At 34.9% G+C, this 17,124-nt stretch overlaps 1 protein-coding gene across 4 annotated transcripts in view; it reads right to left on the bottom strand.

The window, feature by feature from the left end:
• The window catches only part of LOC129222771 (endothelin-converting enzyme homolog), a 150,598-nt gene that overhangs the window by 49,925 nt on the left and 83,549 nt on the right, over window positions 1-17,124 (bottom strand). For all 4 annotated transcript variants that reach the window (XM_054857301.1, XM_054857304.1, XM_054857302.1 and 1 more), the window contains 6 exons: window positions 13,797-14,112; window positions 12,963-13,172; window positions 8,952-9,079; window positions 6,942-7,160; window positions 2,910-3,026; window positions 1,597-1,832 (listed from right to left, as the gene is read on the bottom strand). In XM_054857301.1, coding sequence (XP_054713276.1) covers window positions 1,597-1,832; window positions 2,910-3,026; window positions 6,942-7,160; window positions 8,952-9,079; window positions 12,963-13,172; window positions 13,797-14,112 — 1,226 coding nt within the window. The remainder of the gene's footprint in view (window positions 1-1,596; window positions 1,833-2,909; window positions 3,027-6,941; window positions 7,161-8,951; window positions 9,080-12,962; window positions 13,173-13,796; window positions 14,113-17,124) is intronic.

Raw genomic sequence — 17,124 nt, 5'->3', positions numbered from 1 at the left:
AAATTTTAAAACAGATACTATACTTAGTAAAATATAGCTAAATTTAAAAAAAAATGCTTTAAATATTAAGTGATTATTATCCGTAAACTTTAATAGAGAGTTATGCGCTTATTCAAAACATACTGCGAAATTCGAAACTTTTATCACGCAATCCAAACACAACTCACTGAAAGTATTTATTTCAACTATCAGTTAATTTACGTTTTGAATTCTTTCCTCCAATTACTACAGAGTAACCTGAAACATTTAAAACATTCTCTTACTTATAGAATTCCATGAAAAGTTTCTGGTTTTTTATGAACTGCTATTTTTCCCGATAGTTTCAGTGATTCAATGTTTTCTGATCACTATAATCAACTTCTTTCACTAATGTTCTCATTTTAAATGAAAGCATATGTGATCGTTCATAAATGATGTTCGGGGCGTATCTGACAACCGTATGTGACAACGAAGGGAGGGAGTCACATATCATGAAGAAAAGTGTGACATCATTTACGAATAGTCTCTGCTATTAGCTTGTAAAATACCGACAGTCCTGTCATGCCATCCAGAGACTGTACTTTCGTCCTTGGTTGTGGACTCATCGGTCTGAAATGTACAATAACCGAGCTGGAGACCGACGTCCTTTCGCAGGTTGGCACTCTCAGCTTCAATGAGATGACATCCGCTTCCAGATCAGTTACTGTCTATTCTAGATTGAGGAATCCATAACAAAGACGAAGCTGCAGTCTCTGGATGAGATAACCGGGCTGTCGGTATTTTGCATGTAGTTCTATCTGAGCCCTGACTTGGGGGCGGTAACTTGCTACTTAAGCCTCTATTATTGTTTCTCACACAAAGTAACTTACTAATTAAGCCTCTAATATCTTTTCTTACACTGGGTAACTAACTTGCTACTTAAGCCTCTATTATTGTTTCTTATACAGAGTAACTTACTGCTTAAGCCTCTATTATTGTTTCTGATACAGAGTAACTTACTGCTTGAGCCTGTATTATTGTTTCTTACAGATTAACTTACTGCTTAAGCCTCTAGTATTGTTTCTTACACAGAGTAACTTACTGCTTAAGCCTCCATTATTGCTTTTTACACAAGGTAACTTACTACTTAAGCCTCTATTATTGTTTCTTACACAGAGTAACTAATTTACTGCTTAAGCCTCTATTATTGTTTCTTATACTGAGTAGCTTACTGCTTAAACCTCTATTATTGTTCCTTGTACAGAGTAACTTACTGCTTAAGCCTCTATTATTGTTTCTTACCCAGAGTAACTTACTGCTTAAGCCTCCATTTTTATTTTTTACATTGGGTAACTTACTACTTAAGCCTCTATTATTGTTTCTTATACAGAGTAACTTACTGCTTAAGCCTCTATTATTGTTTCTTACACTGAGTAACTTACTGCTTAAGCCTCTGTTATTGTTTCTTACACTGAGTAACTTACTGCTTAAGCCTCTATTATTGTTTCTTACACCGGGTAACTTGCTACTTAAGCCTCTATTATTGTTTCTTACACAGAGTAACTTACTGCTTAAGCCTCTAGTATTGTTTCTTATACAGAGTAATTTACTGCTTAAGCCTCTATTATTGTTTCTTACATTTTGCCTTCTGGAGAGGACAAGTACTGAGTTACGAGCTCTGACATCTTGCGTATGAACTCTGGAGCGTAAATGACTAGCTCTTGCGTCGGTGAGATTTCGCGTCCAATAAGTTTAAAAGCCGAGTTGAAATACTGCGTCCAGTCAATGACAGGTGCTAGTTCACGTAGCTCGCTGATCGTCTTTTTGTGGTAAAGCTCTTCGTCATCCCGTCTTTCTTCAGCAGGGATAGTTATCTGAAAGAGAGCAACACAATATTGAAAACTAAGTTAGAACTGAAGCTTTACTGAAAACTAAGGATACAGTCGAATCTCGTTAATTCGAACACGCTTAAAATGAATTGCTGCTAAGACGATCCCCGTCCTAATGTGCTTACAAATACCGCTACTTATCGTTTTCCGGATAAGATAAATGACGATTAAGTTGAATCAGTTTCAAATGTCTCTTTGAGTTCGTTTTAACGAAGTTCGACAGTAATGTGTATTTTACTTTAACGTGCTCATTAGAGTGGTTCTAAAAACATCTAAGTTGTAAATTTTCAAGTTTTCACCTTCCAATTTTGTTTCAATTTTGTAAAAAACAATTGTAGCGAAATTTATATGTTGTAATATGAGCTATATTTGCAGGTAAAAGGTCAAAAAAAAAAAAAAAAAAAAAGAGAGAGAGAGAGAGAGAACAACTATAAATTGTAAAATTTGATCTTCTGTGAGCCAGGGGTGCCCACAAAGAGAAGGAGGTTGTTATGGCGCAGATTTCTCTAAAATTTTTAGGTGGGGAGTGTTTTGAGGGGTATTTTTCTCCTTTTTTGGGGGTAGGGGAGGGGGACTCTTGCTCTTGGATGGAGGGGTATTTGGAGGGGAGTGCGACGTTACTCTTGGGGAGAGGATGGGCACTGAGCTACTCTAAATATTGTTTGTTTGTGATTAAATTTTGCAATAATTACTTTCATGGGAACGAAGTTGGAGGGTGAGAACCTGAAAACTCGAAAAAAAAATTGTTTTGGGCCACCCAAATGTTTATGTCACAAAACAAAATAAAAACATAAATGTGTGATTTCTCTGGAAAAAGATTATGCTTTGAAGAATGACACGGTTTGAAATGAAACATAGAGTTGCCACGTGCAGGATGAAATGTCTGCTTTTCTACGAAATGGCGCTGCTGTAATAAACGACTAAATAAAAATTGAGATTTAGTCATTTTTTATAAGTTTATTTATTGCATTTAATGTAGCATCAAAAAGTTCCGAATGTACCAAAGTTCGCACTTTTTTGAATGACTGCTTTTTTAGTTAAAATTTAAAATAGAAAGCTTACGTTGGCCAATTTCGTTTCGAATTCTATTACATCTTCCATCTGGGCCCGGGTAGCATTTTCTTCTCCGCCAAGAAGAACTCCAACTTTTGTCATGTAAGATAAGTAAGCAACCAGCACCTACAAATAACAGAAAACCTTTTTGGTAGATAATGGAAATTTATTTAATGCAATTAATTAAAAACATTGAGTGGGTTAAAACCATCAAAGCTCGAAATGTTCCAATTGGTTGACCATACTTTCATTTTATGACACAGACTAGTTGGAAAGAGGTGAGAAGCCTATCACATCTTTTTGAGTTGTTTGCAGTGACCAAAAAGCTGGCTCTTAGCAAGTACAGTAACCTCCACTAATAAAATTACTGGATTATAAAATGAATCACTTTAAAATCAAATCTGGAAGAACAGAATCAACATCTTTTAAAAGTTTTTAAAAGTTCTTGAAATTTTCAACATTTGCTCTAAAGTGCATCGTACGACATTAAGCGCTTTTCTGAAATATACTATTCTAATTTTTGGTTTGAAGTGACTAAAAAGCTGATTCTTAGCAAGTACAGTAACCGACACTTATAAAATCACTGGATTATAAAATCAACCGCTTTTTAAAATCGAATTGGTAGAACAGAATCATTACAGCATTAAACGATGTTAAAAGCATCCTTTAATAAAATCATTATCGCCGCTTTATAAAATCAAGCTTTTGGAGGACACAGGCAGAAAATTAAAAACGACAGCTATAATAAGGATGAAAATGCAAAAGCCATAATAAATTCCAATGATATATCGCACCAAGAAGCGGAAGATGTGTCTCGGAAGATGAAGAAATCGCAGTGCTAAATTTGCCCTCTTTAATACATGTCAAAAAAGCACGAAATGTCGTACGATGCACTTTAGAGCAACTGTTGAAAATTGCTAGAACTTTTTAAAACCTTTAAAGGATGGTTAATTTTCACTTTCAAATTTTGTTAATCAAACAACAATGCACCGATACTTTAAAACTTTTGTGCAAATAAAAATGTAACTCACGTTTATTTAAAATGTCAACTGTATTTTGAAACACTTAAAAATACATATGAATAGTAATTCATTTTATCCTCACGGTATTAAAACTTTAAAATAATATATGTATTTTAGTCTATTTATGCCGATTTATAAAATCAGCCGCTTATAAAGTCAAATGTCCTCAGAACGAATGTGATTAAAATAAGTGATGGACACAAGACAGGGACTAGTCTTAATAGAAAAATTTATTCATGTAGAAATGTAGGTCGGTGTAGAAAAATAAAAAAACAGTGTACAAGATAGGATTCAGAAGTAATGAGCCTCAAGTTATACTGACGCATGCGCACACTGCAGCGCGCTCCATTTGATAGCAACGATGGTGGGGGGTGTTGGCTTCACAGCGTAACGCGTGTCAGTTGCCTCCCAGCTTTTGGAACGGTAGCTTAGGCCTTAACAGTAGCCCCAACACGGTTGTGCGTGACACGGCGATACGGAAAGTTCGTTGAGACAAAGGTTTGCGATCAAATTTTGCTTCCAATCACCTTCTATTCGATACGATTCTGAGTCACAACTGACTACAACTGTATTTATGTCGAGGACTGCATACTAAGTGCCTTGCCTCCATTATTTTTTATGCCGATAGATGGCAGCACCATAACCGGATCGAACAGTTAATGAGAATTTAGAACTAACCAGGAGCTAATAGCTACCTGGTGCTAGCACCCCCCCGAGGTATCGTTTCACTTGGAGGACATTGAGACCACGAGCATATTTATCGTCGCCCAGTCTCCTTTAATGACGACGGTGGGTCTTCGACCATCGAGGTTCGAACTCAGGACCCTCCGGCCCCGAATCCGACACTCGACCGATCGGGCTACCACGGCCCCCAATCACCTTCTAAAACGTTTTCAATGCTTCAACAAGCGTTTGGGACTGAGTGTCTGTCTTATTCGCAAATTAAAAAGCGGCACAAGGCTTTTCGTGAGGGCCTGGGAGAGGTGACTGACAAACCCCAGTATGGACTCCAGGGTTGGCAAAAACCCGGGTTTTTTTAAAAAAGCCCACGGACCCAGGGTTTTTTGGGTTTTTTAAATAAAACCCAAAAAAACCCAACTAAAGCTGGGTTTTTTAAAAGAAATTGGGGTTTTTTTTGGTCTTTTTTTAGGGAAAATGTGGGGTACTTGTGGAATATTGTAGCGTAAGTATACAGACAAAGCGCAAAAATTGTCTTGGGGCAAAAAAGCTGGAAAACTAGTTAAAACTCAGGGTTTTCTGAAGAAAAGTATAAAAGTCGATGAAACCCAAGAATAGTGAAGTTTCAGAGTTTTTACTTTCCATGATTACCAATAGTTAAGGCAAGTTACTTCTCGAGTGATAAAATCTATTGTTCGCTTTATTAAATTATTATTATTATTATTGTTTTTTTTTTGCATTTTATTTTATTGTATTTCATTTTGTTATGCAAAACTACTGTGGAACCTCAAGTAGTTTAAATCCCTTTTTACTGAATTCCAGCTTAATCAAGACATTTCTTTGAATTTTATGTTGCCTGTTTTTCTATTTCTGTGTTCAAAGTAAGAAATATTAAACTTTTTCGTAAAATAATAAAAATACTGTACATCCTATTCTGTTTTCTATCTGACAATTTGTAAAACCTGTTAATTTCTTAAAAATATACCATGTTTATTCGAGATATGTGACGTGTTGGTTTGCAGAAAATAATTCACATGAAAGCCTTTTAGCTAGAGTAGTTTCCTCTGTACACTCTACAAATTTAGAGAAAATCAGACATGACAGGACTTAGTCAAGATAATTTGAGTTATTTATTGACCAGTTAAAGAAAAAAGTTAAATATATTTATTTAAAATCTTTGAAGTACTTTTTTAATGCCATTAAGAAATACCTATTAATGTTCAAAATTTATTTTTTCCCCATTGTCTGTGGTGAAGAACAAATAAAAAAGAAATTTAAATTATGAAAGTATTTAAATTTATTAATTTTTTTAAAAATTTCTCAGAAATTTAAAAAACAAAAACAAAAGTGGGCTAAATATTGGGATTTTTTAAATGTTTTTTTTCAAAAAAACCCATTGGGTTCAACCCAGTTGGGTCCAATCCAGCCAACCCTGATGGACTCCCGTCGTCTGCCCGTACTGAGGTGAATGTGCAGCGAGTGAGTGAACTTTTGAATGCGGACCGGCGTTTGAGTCTCTACCAAGTAGCAGAAGCCCTACACTTATTGGAGACAACGGTGCAACGCATTGTTACCGAGGTGTTGCACATGCGGAAACTCTGCGCAAAACTTGTGCCGAGAGTTCTAATTGAAGAAGGTCTGAATCAACGTTCCCGTAGTGCCGCAGCCTCCTTACAGTCCGGATTTCTCACCACCTGACTTCTAAATGTTTCCACTATTAAAATCAGGTCTGAAAGAAAAACGTTTCGACTCCATCGAGGACATCCAAGCAAATGTCAAGGCAGCCCTTGCATAAATCCCGGAACAGGACTTCAGGGATGACTTTGAGTCCCGGAGAAACCTGCAACAGAAGTGCATTGATATAGGAGATGCTAGTTTTGAAAACTATTAGTCAGTTCTACCGATCAGCTCAATAGTTCTGTCTTTAAAAAAAAAAAAAGGTCTCATTACTTTTGAATCCTACACTGTATTCCTACAAGGTCAGTACTATCTGCAATGAAGACAAAAAAAAAAAAAAAAAAAAAAAAACTCATTTAATGAAAGTTCATGAAATAATATGTGTAGAAAGCTTATCACGACAATTTTTTATAGTTACGTAAATTGGATTCTGAAACACCTTTAAATTTCTTTTATAGGGTCCATCTTCTATTGCACTATTTATCAAGACTTGTTTCCGGTCTAAATTTTTTTTGCACTCTAGTTAGTGTCTATTCGTCTCTATTATCTTACGGTTGAAATATTGTTTTTCATACGTAGAGGCTAGCATCAATAATCGGAAGTTCAGTAAAATTTTACAAAATTAAGAAAACATAGAAATGAATAATTTTGAAAACACACATACTTCATCATCTTTGCTTTTATTCAGATAATAATCCCTGGTTGGGAGTCCGAGTCCACCTTGGTCCAGTTGGAGGATGTACCTTGTGGAATTACGTTCGTCTTCTCCAACTCCCCAAGAGAACAATCCTCCCCGGTTGTACTCATTGTGAATAATTTCCAAAGTTCGTTGGAAATTCCACTGACTGATGTTGAAATCTCCACTGATGTTCCAACCTCCTACCTAAATTAAGCACCATCAAGATATTACTCATTGAGTTTTTCAAAATGAACTGAGCCTTTGCTATCTAAAATTCCATTTCCCCAAAATAAATAAATAAATAAATGATCAATGTATAAGTATAATAATAATTAAAGAACTTTGTGTACAGTTTCCATTAATGAACTGTCTTTCATCATCATTAGTTACTTGAGGGTTACCTTTCGCCAAAATTCCCAGTTTTATTCATCATTTTTTACAAATACGAGTCGAAGCGAAACACACGAGTAATATTTCGAACCTTAGTGCTTCTCTATTCGTCATAAAAGTTACCGCGCGAATCACAAACCAAGAGTTACTTTTGGATCAATCCGCGATTTTGGAAAACAACGTCGAAGTTCATTCACCGCTGAAAGACTGATGTATTTTAAAATATACCTACGATTTTGAAAAACACTGTTAATAATTTTTACTGCTTAAGCTCAAGGACTAATTAATTTTTGAAATTATTAATAATTTTGAACCACAACCCTCGGTTTTGGAAAACAGAATTGGTTTTTTGATTTGGACACCGAGACCCAAAAAGAATTATTATACCTTATATTTGAAAGTCAACTAAGTAAATCTGCTAAGTAAGCGTTAAGTAAACGTAGAATAGAGAGATGCATTTTCGAAGAAAATATGAAAGTATGCAACAACACTCGAGAATTAAAATTTGCACTGTTTACACGCTAAACCGAGAGTTCTTTTTTTTTCTTTGTGAGAATGGTCTGCATGATTTTTATTACTATTGCGCAAAACACCGCCATCACAAACATGAAATAGAAGTAAAACTAACAAATTATTATACTTCATTAAGGGGGGAAAACAGTTTAGGAGGCTAAAATTTTAGTGTTTTTTGTGAATTCTTTTAACAGGAAGAAATAATTAGAATTTCCTTAAACTTGGAGGATATTTTATTCATCTTTTGAAGTACACTGCCCGTTCTCGAAAGCAAAGACTACCACTCAGGACAGATTCCATTTCAAAAAGGGGCGATAGGTTGAGGATGGGCACTTACCGCTCGCACTTGCTGTCTTTGAACACGTTATTTTGAACCTTTTACTTCCGGGTTTCCCTCCCTATTTTGATAAAATCACAACAGACCTGACGCATGCGCAAATTGGCGCTAAGTCTCGGCATCGGAAAATGAGCAGTACCTTGTAATTTTTTTGAAGTCAATTCCACCAGAATTAGTGGAGTTAGAAACTGTTGTCCATGGGCAGTCGCCATCAGAGCTTGTTGCTGGTGCGCATCACCGAAGCCACACGTTTTGTCTGTAACATTACAACTTTTCTTTCTCGTAAACAACATATTTCCTAAGAATATAAACCTAATTGCGATCAAAAAAGTTGAAAATTGCACGTTCTTGAGGCGTTTGATTGCAATGTTATGTTTTCTACTATTTTTTTTTCACATTCCTTACATTAAAAAAATAAATTTTATATGATAATATCATCAAAGCGTTATGTTCATAATTGAATAAAGAATAATTGCACAATTTTTCAAAACGATTGGTCAATAACTCTTTAAGATAGAATGCCTATCAGTTGAAAAAAAGTTGTTTCGAGAAAAACGCGCTTGAAAAAAAATTTTTTGAATGTTTTCTAATCTCCACAGTCACTTTGTCACTTTAAGTGCTCATAGCATTGGAACTAATCGGAAATTTCGGCAACATACTTTGTGACATAAAAAAGAATGGATTTTTTGACCCATCTAAACTAGTTCCCCCGCCCCCCTTAAACGCTAGACTGGATGTAATGAAAACATACGCACCTTATTTAGCAGATCGAGCATAGGTTTAGGTCCAAGTTTGTCGACTGTTTCGTTCTTGTCCAAACAAGAAGTATAATATGTTCGTGCTTTCTTTTCTGCCTCACTTTTAAGCTCAAAACTGTCATCCTCTGAAAATCATATCCATGCTTTAAATTATCATTTTCACGAAAATAGTACAAATTATATCCGACACTTTTAAATTTTAAGACCAAATGTATACAAATGGTCTCAACAAAAAGTGATAAATTATGATACACAAATTAGTAGTGTTTTTTCATCAGAGCACGCAGTTTGCATTTTTGGATATCATGTAGAAAGTTTGGGGCAATTATTTGGGCACGCAAGTAATATTCTCAGTTTTCTTTATTAACTATGGTCACTAATTTCAGATTCAAACTTAGCCTGTATTTAGTGATTGCAAAACCGGTGTACCGGAAACTGGTATTTTAGTGCAGTTTCGAATTTTTATTTAAACAGGGATTTAATAAAAGGAAATAACCGGCATTTTGTAGCACAAAATTACAGATTACTGCAGACACTTGTTTCGGGGTTTCAAAGAACCTTTTTTTTTTCAATGCAAAATAGTGAGCTTTTGGATGTAAAGACAGCTAGCTGGTCGTTTACACCCAAAAGTTCACTATCTTGCAATGAAAACGCTAGTTATTTCCTTATACTTCTCTGCACAAAGGTATTTATTTATTTCAGGTATTTGATAGGTTAAATGCCAGTATTTTCGGCATTAGCATAGAATAGTAAATAACTTTTGATTGAAGAGTTTTAAACTGAACTCATTAGATATCTACTGTTCTTTTATACAGGGTGTTCCCGTTTAACCTGCAAGACCTCTATTTTCGCAATCATTAGTCCTAAATGCATACTTTCAGTTGCAAAAACGTTCAAAATCAGATGCAGAGTAAAGATATTGGATGTTAAAGGCAAAAGAAAAAAAATAATAAAATTTAAAAATAAATAGATTAATTAATTAATTAAAAATATATATAAAAATAAACAAATAAAACGAAAAAAAAATGAGTCACAAAAAATAAAAGAAAAAAAATTTAATACGGGCCCTAGGTCCCCTAACTTAACCCCCCCCCCTAACTATTCCAACACAAAAAGTTTGACACCAGTACGGCTAATATTCACTGAGATATGAAAGGCAGCGTTTTGTGACTTACATACCACTTTACATTTTCCGTCAATAACGCCTTTTAGGGGGAAATTAGCGGCTAACTAGGTTTTTTAATGTCTATGTGTGCATAGAGTGTGTTTTTTAAAATTGTACAAGCTTTTTAAATGTGTTTTTGCGTGTCATGATATAACATTTGCGTTTATTTTTGAATAGCAATGAAAAATATAAATACTTTTTTTTTTCCATTTCGATGTGCTGTCATTCTACTGAAGAGGTGATAAGTTCCAATCTAATTTTTTGCACGGTCCCTTAAAATTTTGAACTCGAATACATCCTTTTTGGTCGCACAAATGTCAAGTTTTTTGTGCTAGTAATATTTTTGAATGGATATTATTTCCCTAAACATAGGTTAGGGGACCTAGATGTCTCGTGTAAAAAGTTAAAGTTTGTAATATTTGATTCATTAATTTTTTCGCTTTAAACTTTCAGTATCTTAACTCTGCATCTGGTTTTGAACATTTTTGAAATTGGAAGTATGCATCTAAGACTAACGGACGCGAAAATATAGGTCTTGCAGGTTAAACTGGAACACCCTGCAAACGTATTTTTTCCTTCCATGAGACAGTCGTCAAATTAATTTTCTTTTCCCAAAATGTGGAGAAATGTCATTAAACTGGAGTAAAAGGAAGTCATGTGACGCACACATCAGCTCGTTTTTTTTTTTACCTAATCCTAAAATAGTGGTCACGTGTGTCTGATTGTAAGATCAAACGTAACTGTTAACTTTAGCAGGAAAAATACTCATTGAAGTTTGCTGCAAAGGAGTTTAATAAGTTTCAATTGAAATAGTTATCTTTTATTTTCATGATGATTCTGAAAGTAATAAACCACAGATTGATCATCAGTTAGTGAGTTTACCCTACTACTGTCAGTTTTCATTTGTTAAATAATATTTCACACAACACACACATAAAAAAAGATTTTTTTTTTTTTGAAATCTATACATTTAATTTAACATATTATATCAGTCAAAAATAACACACTATTCTGTGTCCTGTTTCATTAAACTGAATATCGGTGAATTGTGAAAACATCATTTGTAGCAGCACATTTGATATCGGAGAGAATTTAATTTAAAATAGTCACTGCATAAAAAGCATTTTGAATTATTTGCATTCTTAGAAATAAAAACATTGCTTTCTACTTTTTCACTCTTTCTCTGAGTGCACTTTAAACTTTGGTATTTGAAAGTCATCTTTTTTCCACTACATAGTAAAACGACGGCTTTCGCGAGAAATTTTATTTCAACATCAAATCACGCAAAATGTCAATTTATCATGAAGTAGAATTTACTTCTTTTGTGGGAAAGGATTTTTGTATCATTGTTGGATTTAACTTTAGAATGTAGGAGAGGGGGAAATCAGAAGCAAAATGATAAATAGTTTGTTTTTGTCTGAATAACATGTTAAAGTAAGTTTCATATTCAAACAGCTTTTTTTTTTTTTTTGAAATAGAGAAAAGAGGACAACCACTATTTGAAAGTTTAGAATGACCTTATACTTACATTCACTGCCACACAATTAAAAGACAATATTCTTTGTGTAAAAAATTAATTGAAATTAAAAGTTCTGAGGCACTCTTAATTACTCCAAACTTTTAAAATGTGTTAAGACACTGAAAGATATATATAAACTGTACTCTAACAATTAATTAACAATCTCAGTGACACACCAAAACCACCGATCAAAATCTTCTTCAGCCAATTATGATCGTATTCATCAGAGGATTCGAACCTCGGTCAGACAACCGAAGATTCAATTGAAGCCTTCTTCAGTAAATAACAGCTATATTTACCAGCCGAATTGAACCTCAGTCAGACTCCCAAACCGCCAATTGGAGCCTCCTGATTGGATGAAAACAACTTTTAATCGACGCGGCAGCTCGGATGTCTGATTGAAGTTTAACCAGGGGTAGTGAATGTTGCCCTAAAAGGCTTCAATCGGTGGTTTGGGTGTTGCAGCGGTTCGAGTCAACTGGTAAACTAAACCTTAAAAGCAGTGGTTTGTGGGGCAGTGGTGGTAGTGATTGCAAAGTTCAAAAAACCCAGAAATGTTTACAGTTATAAAACTCAACATAGTTACACATTTATATGTAGTTGAACCACGGAACCAGTTACTTCTCAACGTGATTCTAGTTACTTCTCAACGTGATTTTAGTTACTTCTCAACGTGATTTTAGTTACTTCTCAACGTGATTTTAGTTAGAGTGAGATTCACCGAAACTGTAACGCTTATGAAATCACGGGATAAGTGTTTGCAGTACTTTTACTGAAGTCTACTGCTTGGTACTGGAACCAGCTTGTCACAGTTATCCACCCACATGTGACAAATTTTACTGCAGAAGTTTCTCTGTGAGGAGTTTGACCATTTCTCTACAGTCCCGATCTTGCTCTCAGCGACTTTCTCTTGCTCTTAAAGAAATTTTCGTCCAGCGTTACTTTCCCACAGACAAAGACGTGTAGACAACTGTGACGGGCCGGCCCCATTCCCTGGCGGCAGACTTCTTTGATGTTGGACTGCAAAAATATCCCACAGTATGACAAATACTGTAATTTCAATGGCTATTATATTCAAAAGTATATGAACTATTTCTGTAGCTTTAACAATAAATATTTTCAGGGAATTACGTTTGTTTCTTTTTATGAGCCGTTAGAAACTTCGGGATGACTTATAAAGTTGTGCAGCTCAGAATATTCCTTTGCCGCACTTGGTAATAAAATTTAAGAAAAAAAATGTTATTACATTCGCTCACTTTTTCTAAAGATTTTCATCTGAATTTTTGAAATTTTAATAACCTTAACTAGAAGCATAGCAAATTACCTAGCACGTTCTTCATAACTATTTGATTTTCTTGCCAGAGTTTTCCGAACGTTCCCCAGATCGACTTCTCATCTGGAAGAGGGTTCGATTTAATCCAGCCGCCACACGAATACTGATAAAAGTCTGTACATGGCTCGGCGGTATGGTCCATGGCGTTCAAGATGGCGGCAGCCACCGTTACACACGCAGGTGTGACGCAGTACTCCGTCGCTGTAATCGAAAATAAGTAAGTAAATGTCTTTTTTTTTTTTTTTGAAAACATCGTGTTACTTAAATAAATAAATAGATTCACAACAAATATTGTTTTACCCCTTTTCTTTGTAATAGTAATGGTTTATATATAATGTTTCTATCAAGCAAGAACTGGAACTGACCAAAATATCGATGCAGCTACTATATTTGGAGTCACTAGAATATACTGCAATTTTCCTACTGGGGGGGGGGGAATCCAGAACTATAATAGAATTGGCGAGAAAATTGGGGTCCTAGTGAGGAAAACCGAGAGAACAACCAGTCTACCTCTAGCCTACTTCACTGAAAAATTTTATGTGCTTTTTATGTTCCGCGCTCTGTGTTTGTACAAATAAATAAATCAGGAGTTAGTTTCTGTTGGATTTTTTTGGGCATAGGATGATTACAGAAGTAAATTTCTATTTGTTTTGGTTGAGTATCTTATCATTTACAAACCGAGTTCTGGGCAAAATAATAATGTTTTTTTTCTTTTCAGTAATCGAGATAATATGTACTTCTACTTTATACTTTCGCGCCGTTCTTTATTCTTCTACTTACTGAACGCATGAAAAGAATAAAAGTGTCCCCACTTTCATACATTACCATTTGACTTTGTGATGCTCGTAGATCCATTCACTGCAGATATGTGGACGACTTTCACAGTTTGCGCTGTAATGTAAGTGTCCAAGACAATGGAGAGGATGGCGACTAGCAGGACAAGGAACAGGACGCATAGCATCAGAACTTTCTCTAGTGGAGAGGCCCGCTCCCAGAAGTTGCGTTTTCGGCCTGGTGAATACCTCACCTGAAGTCCTGTAGTGCCACTGGACGCGCTAGTCACCATGGGGGCATCCACTGCCATGCTGGCCATGCTACTCGTCTCCTCTTCGTCGAACTCTGTCCGTTTGTACCGAGGTAACTAGAAAAAGAAGAGGGGAAAATATCATCAATTTTCAAACTAACTTGGTCATACGTGAAATACACCGCCAGCTCAGTCATTTCCAGCCATGACTGAGCTGGCGGTGTATTTCACGTATTTCTGCTTTAGCCCTGGCTAATGGGAAGTAATTTACTGAATATAACTTGGTCATGTTCGAATTGAGTTACCGGTTAAGCCGGTAGGTTCATTTCGTGTCGTTCGATGACGTCAATGCTTAGAGCAGTGAGTGCCCACAGAATGTTCTCCTATGCGATCGGCTACCCTGTAATCGATGGCTCTGCACCCTTCTTTGAACACTAATGCAAGGTCACGCACCCCCCCCCCCCTCGCCACGTACACACGATCTGTAGTTGTTAAAAAGAAGAAAGAAGATGGATTGCATATATTTTTTCAAATATTTCATACTTTTTATGTTTTATAAGAAAAAATTGCTGTTAAATAGATTTTAATTTGTAAAAAATCAATTTTGCAATTTTTTTCAAAAAAACTATAAAAAGAGTTTTTTTTTTTTTTTTCCTTTTTTTTCTAAACGCCTCAAAATTTTCGGAAATTTTACATGTCAGATCCAGAACACAAATTATGTTTCATAGACTATTGAATTTCAAGCAATTATAAGATGGATCTTTTCAACTATGCCAAGAACGCGTTCGGAGACACAATATAAAACTACACAATTGATTACTCACGTTCTACATCATAAACGAGTCAGACAAAAGATCTTCCTTGTTGATTGTTCCTTCTTTTCGAAAAGTTAAAACTTCAACTTTCAAAGCACGAGTAATATCGATGAAGGATATCGATATGAAGTGCGTGGGGACATTCGCTGAAATGAAATAAAAGTGCGGAGCGTTTGCGGGTCCAAATTAGAATGGGCTTCTTTACGACCACCTCGGCTCTTGAATCGTAAATGGTAGTTTCAACATTTCCGTCTTCACATGTGGCGGTGACACTCTATTATAAAAGTGACAGCAGACAGGAAACGTTTTCGTTTATAAATAAATATAGGCATTGCAACAGATTTCGTTAAAAGCTTTTATTGTCCTGATGTAATAGTCCATTAAAAGCCAAGGAGAATTCTTTTCGAATAGATCACTATTGAACAATCGATCTTTTTTTTTCTTCCTTGGAAAACAATGAATTCAGTAATTCACTTTACGCAGACGAATGAAGTGAAAAAGGCAAAATGAAAAATACCGCTCAATAAGTAATTACACTAAATTTCGGATTATCCGAGATTCAGATTATCCACAGGTCTTTTCACATTTTGTTTTTCTAAAATTTATGATTATGTCGTTGTTCGCTTTTAGATTTTGCATATATATTTTTGTGAAATAATGTTCGTTTCAATGTCAGTAGATGCAATGTAGCAATGTTTTTAGTTATAATTTAAATGTATGTGTGAGTGTTATTTCGATTTTTTAGCTATCGTATACACAAAGTATGGTATCGTTGTTTACCTGCTATTCAGATTATTCGAAGTTTTCGCTTATCCGCGGCTACTGTGCCACCCTGTTTCGTGGATAATCGGAAATTTACTGTATATTGCCCGTCTTTGTAACTAAACCGCTTAATGAGACTATGTTCAGTATCCATCATCATGTATAAACCATTAAAATATTTTGCATAGCTAATAGTTTATAAATATTTGTATAATTTTAACTTTTTCGTATCCGTCTGGAAATCCCTAGGACTTTGTTAAATAGGAAAAGAAAAATATGAGAATATGTAAAGAATTCATCATCATGCGTGGATAATTGAAATATTTTGTGTAGTTAATAATTTATAAAGGTTTCTATATTTTTATCCTTTATTCTGTTTTCCTATCGAACTGGTATGTCCTATATCTGTTTTCTTTTGCCAAATAAGAAAAGGGCAAGTCTGTTTAAGAAATTAATTAGATTATAATTAATGTGTTTAGTTGTGACTAGAGACGTACCGAGTACTCGGTAACTACTCGGTACTCGGCATACTCGGCCAATTTGCCGAGTACTCGGTACTCGGCCAAATTTTGATCAGATACTCGGCCAATACCGAGTAGTTGCAAAAAATTGAATATTGTCCAAGACAGATACTAAAATTTATAAAAAAAAGAGCAAGCATTATATTTTGCAATCATTTACAATTAAAATTTATAAGTCAAATTTAAATTTTGAGAATAATGAAGTTTATAATGCTTCAATGGAATAAATATTTTAATGTCCCCAAAGTTAATAAAACTTATTTATTAAAAATTGTGCAAAAAAGGTAAGTATAGAAAATATGGAATTTTTACATAAAAAATAGATTTTTGCTACAAACAAAAATTAGTTATAAGAAATATAAAAATTCCTTTGCTTAAAAAAAAGGGAAATAAAACAACATTAAAAGCGTAGTGCAGGAACACTGCAGACACGTGTTTTGGCGTTACAGGAAATTCCTCTTTCAATGCACAAAATGTGAGCTTGTAGATTTAAAGGCATCCGACGAAAGTCGGATTTTTTTGTCGAATGTCTTAACATTCTTTAGCTCACATTTTATGCACTGATAAAGACGTTCCTTGTAACGCAGAAACACGTGTGTGCAGTGTTCCTGCACATTTGCTTTTAAAAATTATTTATGTTTGGAGGACTAGAACTAAAATAGATTGGTATAGTTTGTCTTAATTCCAACTTGATCAATCAAACCTTTTATTTATTTATTTTTAATTGTAAAAATAATTCTTTTGTAAAATTTTTGACGTAAGCAAAATTTTTTAAATAATGCGAAATTAAATTTCAGCAGGAATTTAGTTTTAAAAACTTTTATATGGACCAAGAGGTCTATACTACTGTTCCAATAAGTTCAAAATTGATCATGTGTGTTTCAGTGGTTCTTCTTAAAACATAATTGGTACTTGTTAACTTGGCCGAGTAGTGAAATGCCGAGTACTCGGTAACTCGGTACTCGGCCGAGTAGTGAAAGGCCGAGTACTCGGTACTCGGCTACTCGGCCAAAGTGCTACTCGGTACGTCT

This window comes from Uloborus diversus, chromosome 5 (assembly GCF_026930045.1).
Source record: "Uloborus diversus isolate 005 chromosome 5, Udiv.v.3.1, whole genome shotgun sequence".
In the NCBI taxonomy this organism is placed as follows: domain Eukaryota; kingdom Metazoa; phylum Arthropoda; class Arachnida; order Araneae; family Uloboridae; genus Uloborus; species Uloborus diversus.
The sequence above is the reverse complement of the archived record's forward strand: the minus strand, read 5'-3'. Positions and strand labels throughout refer to the sequence as shown.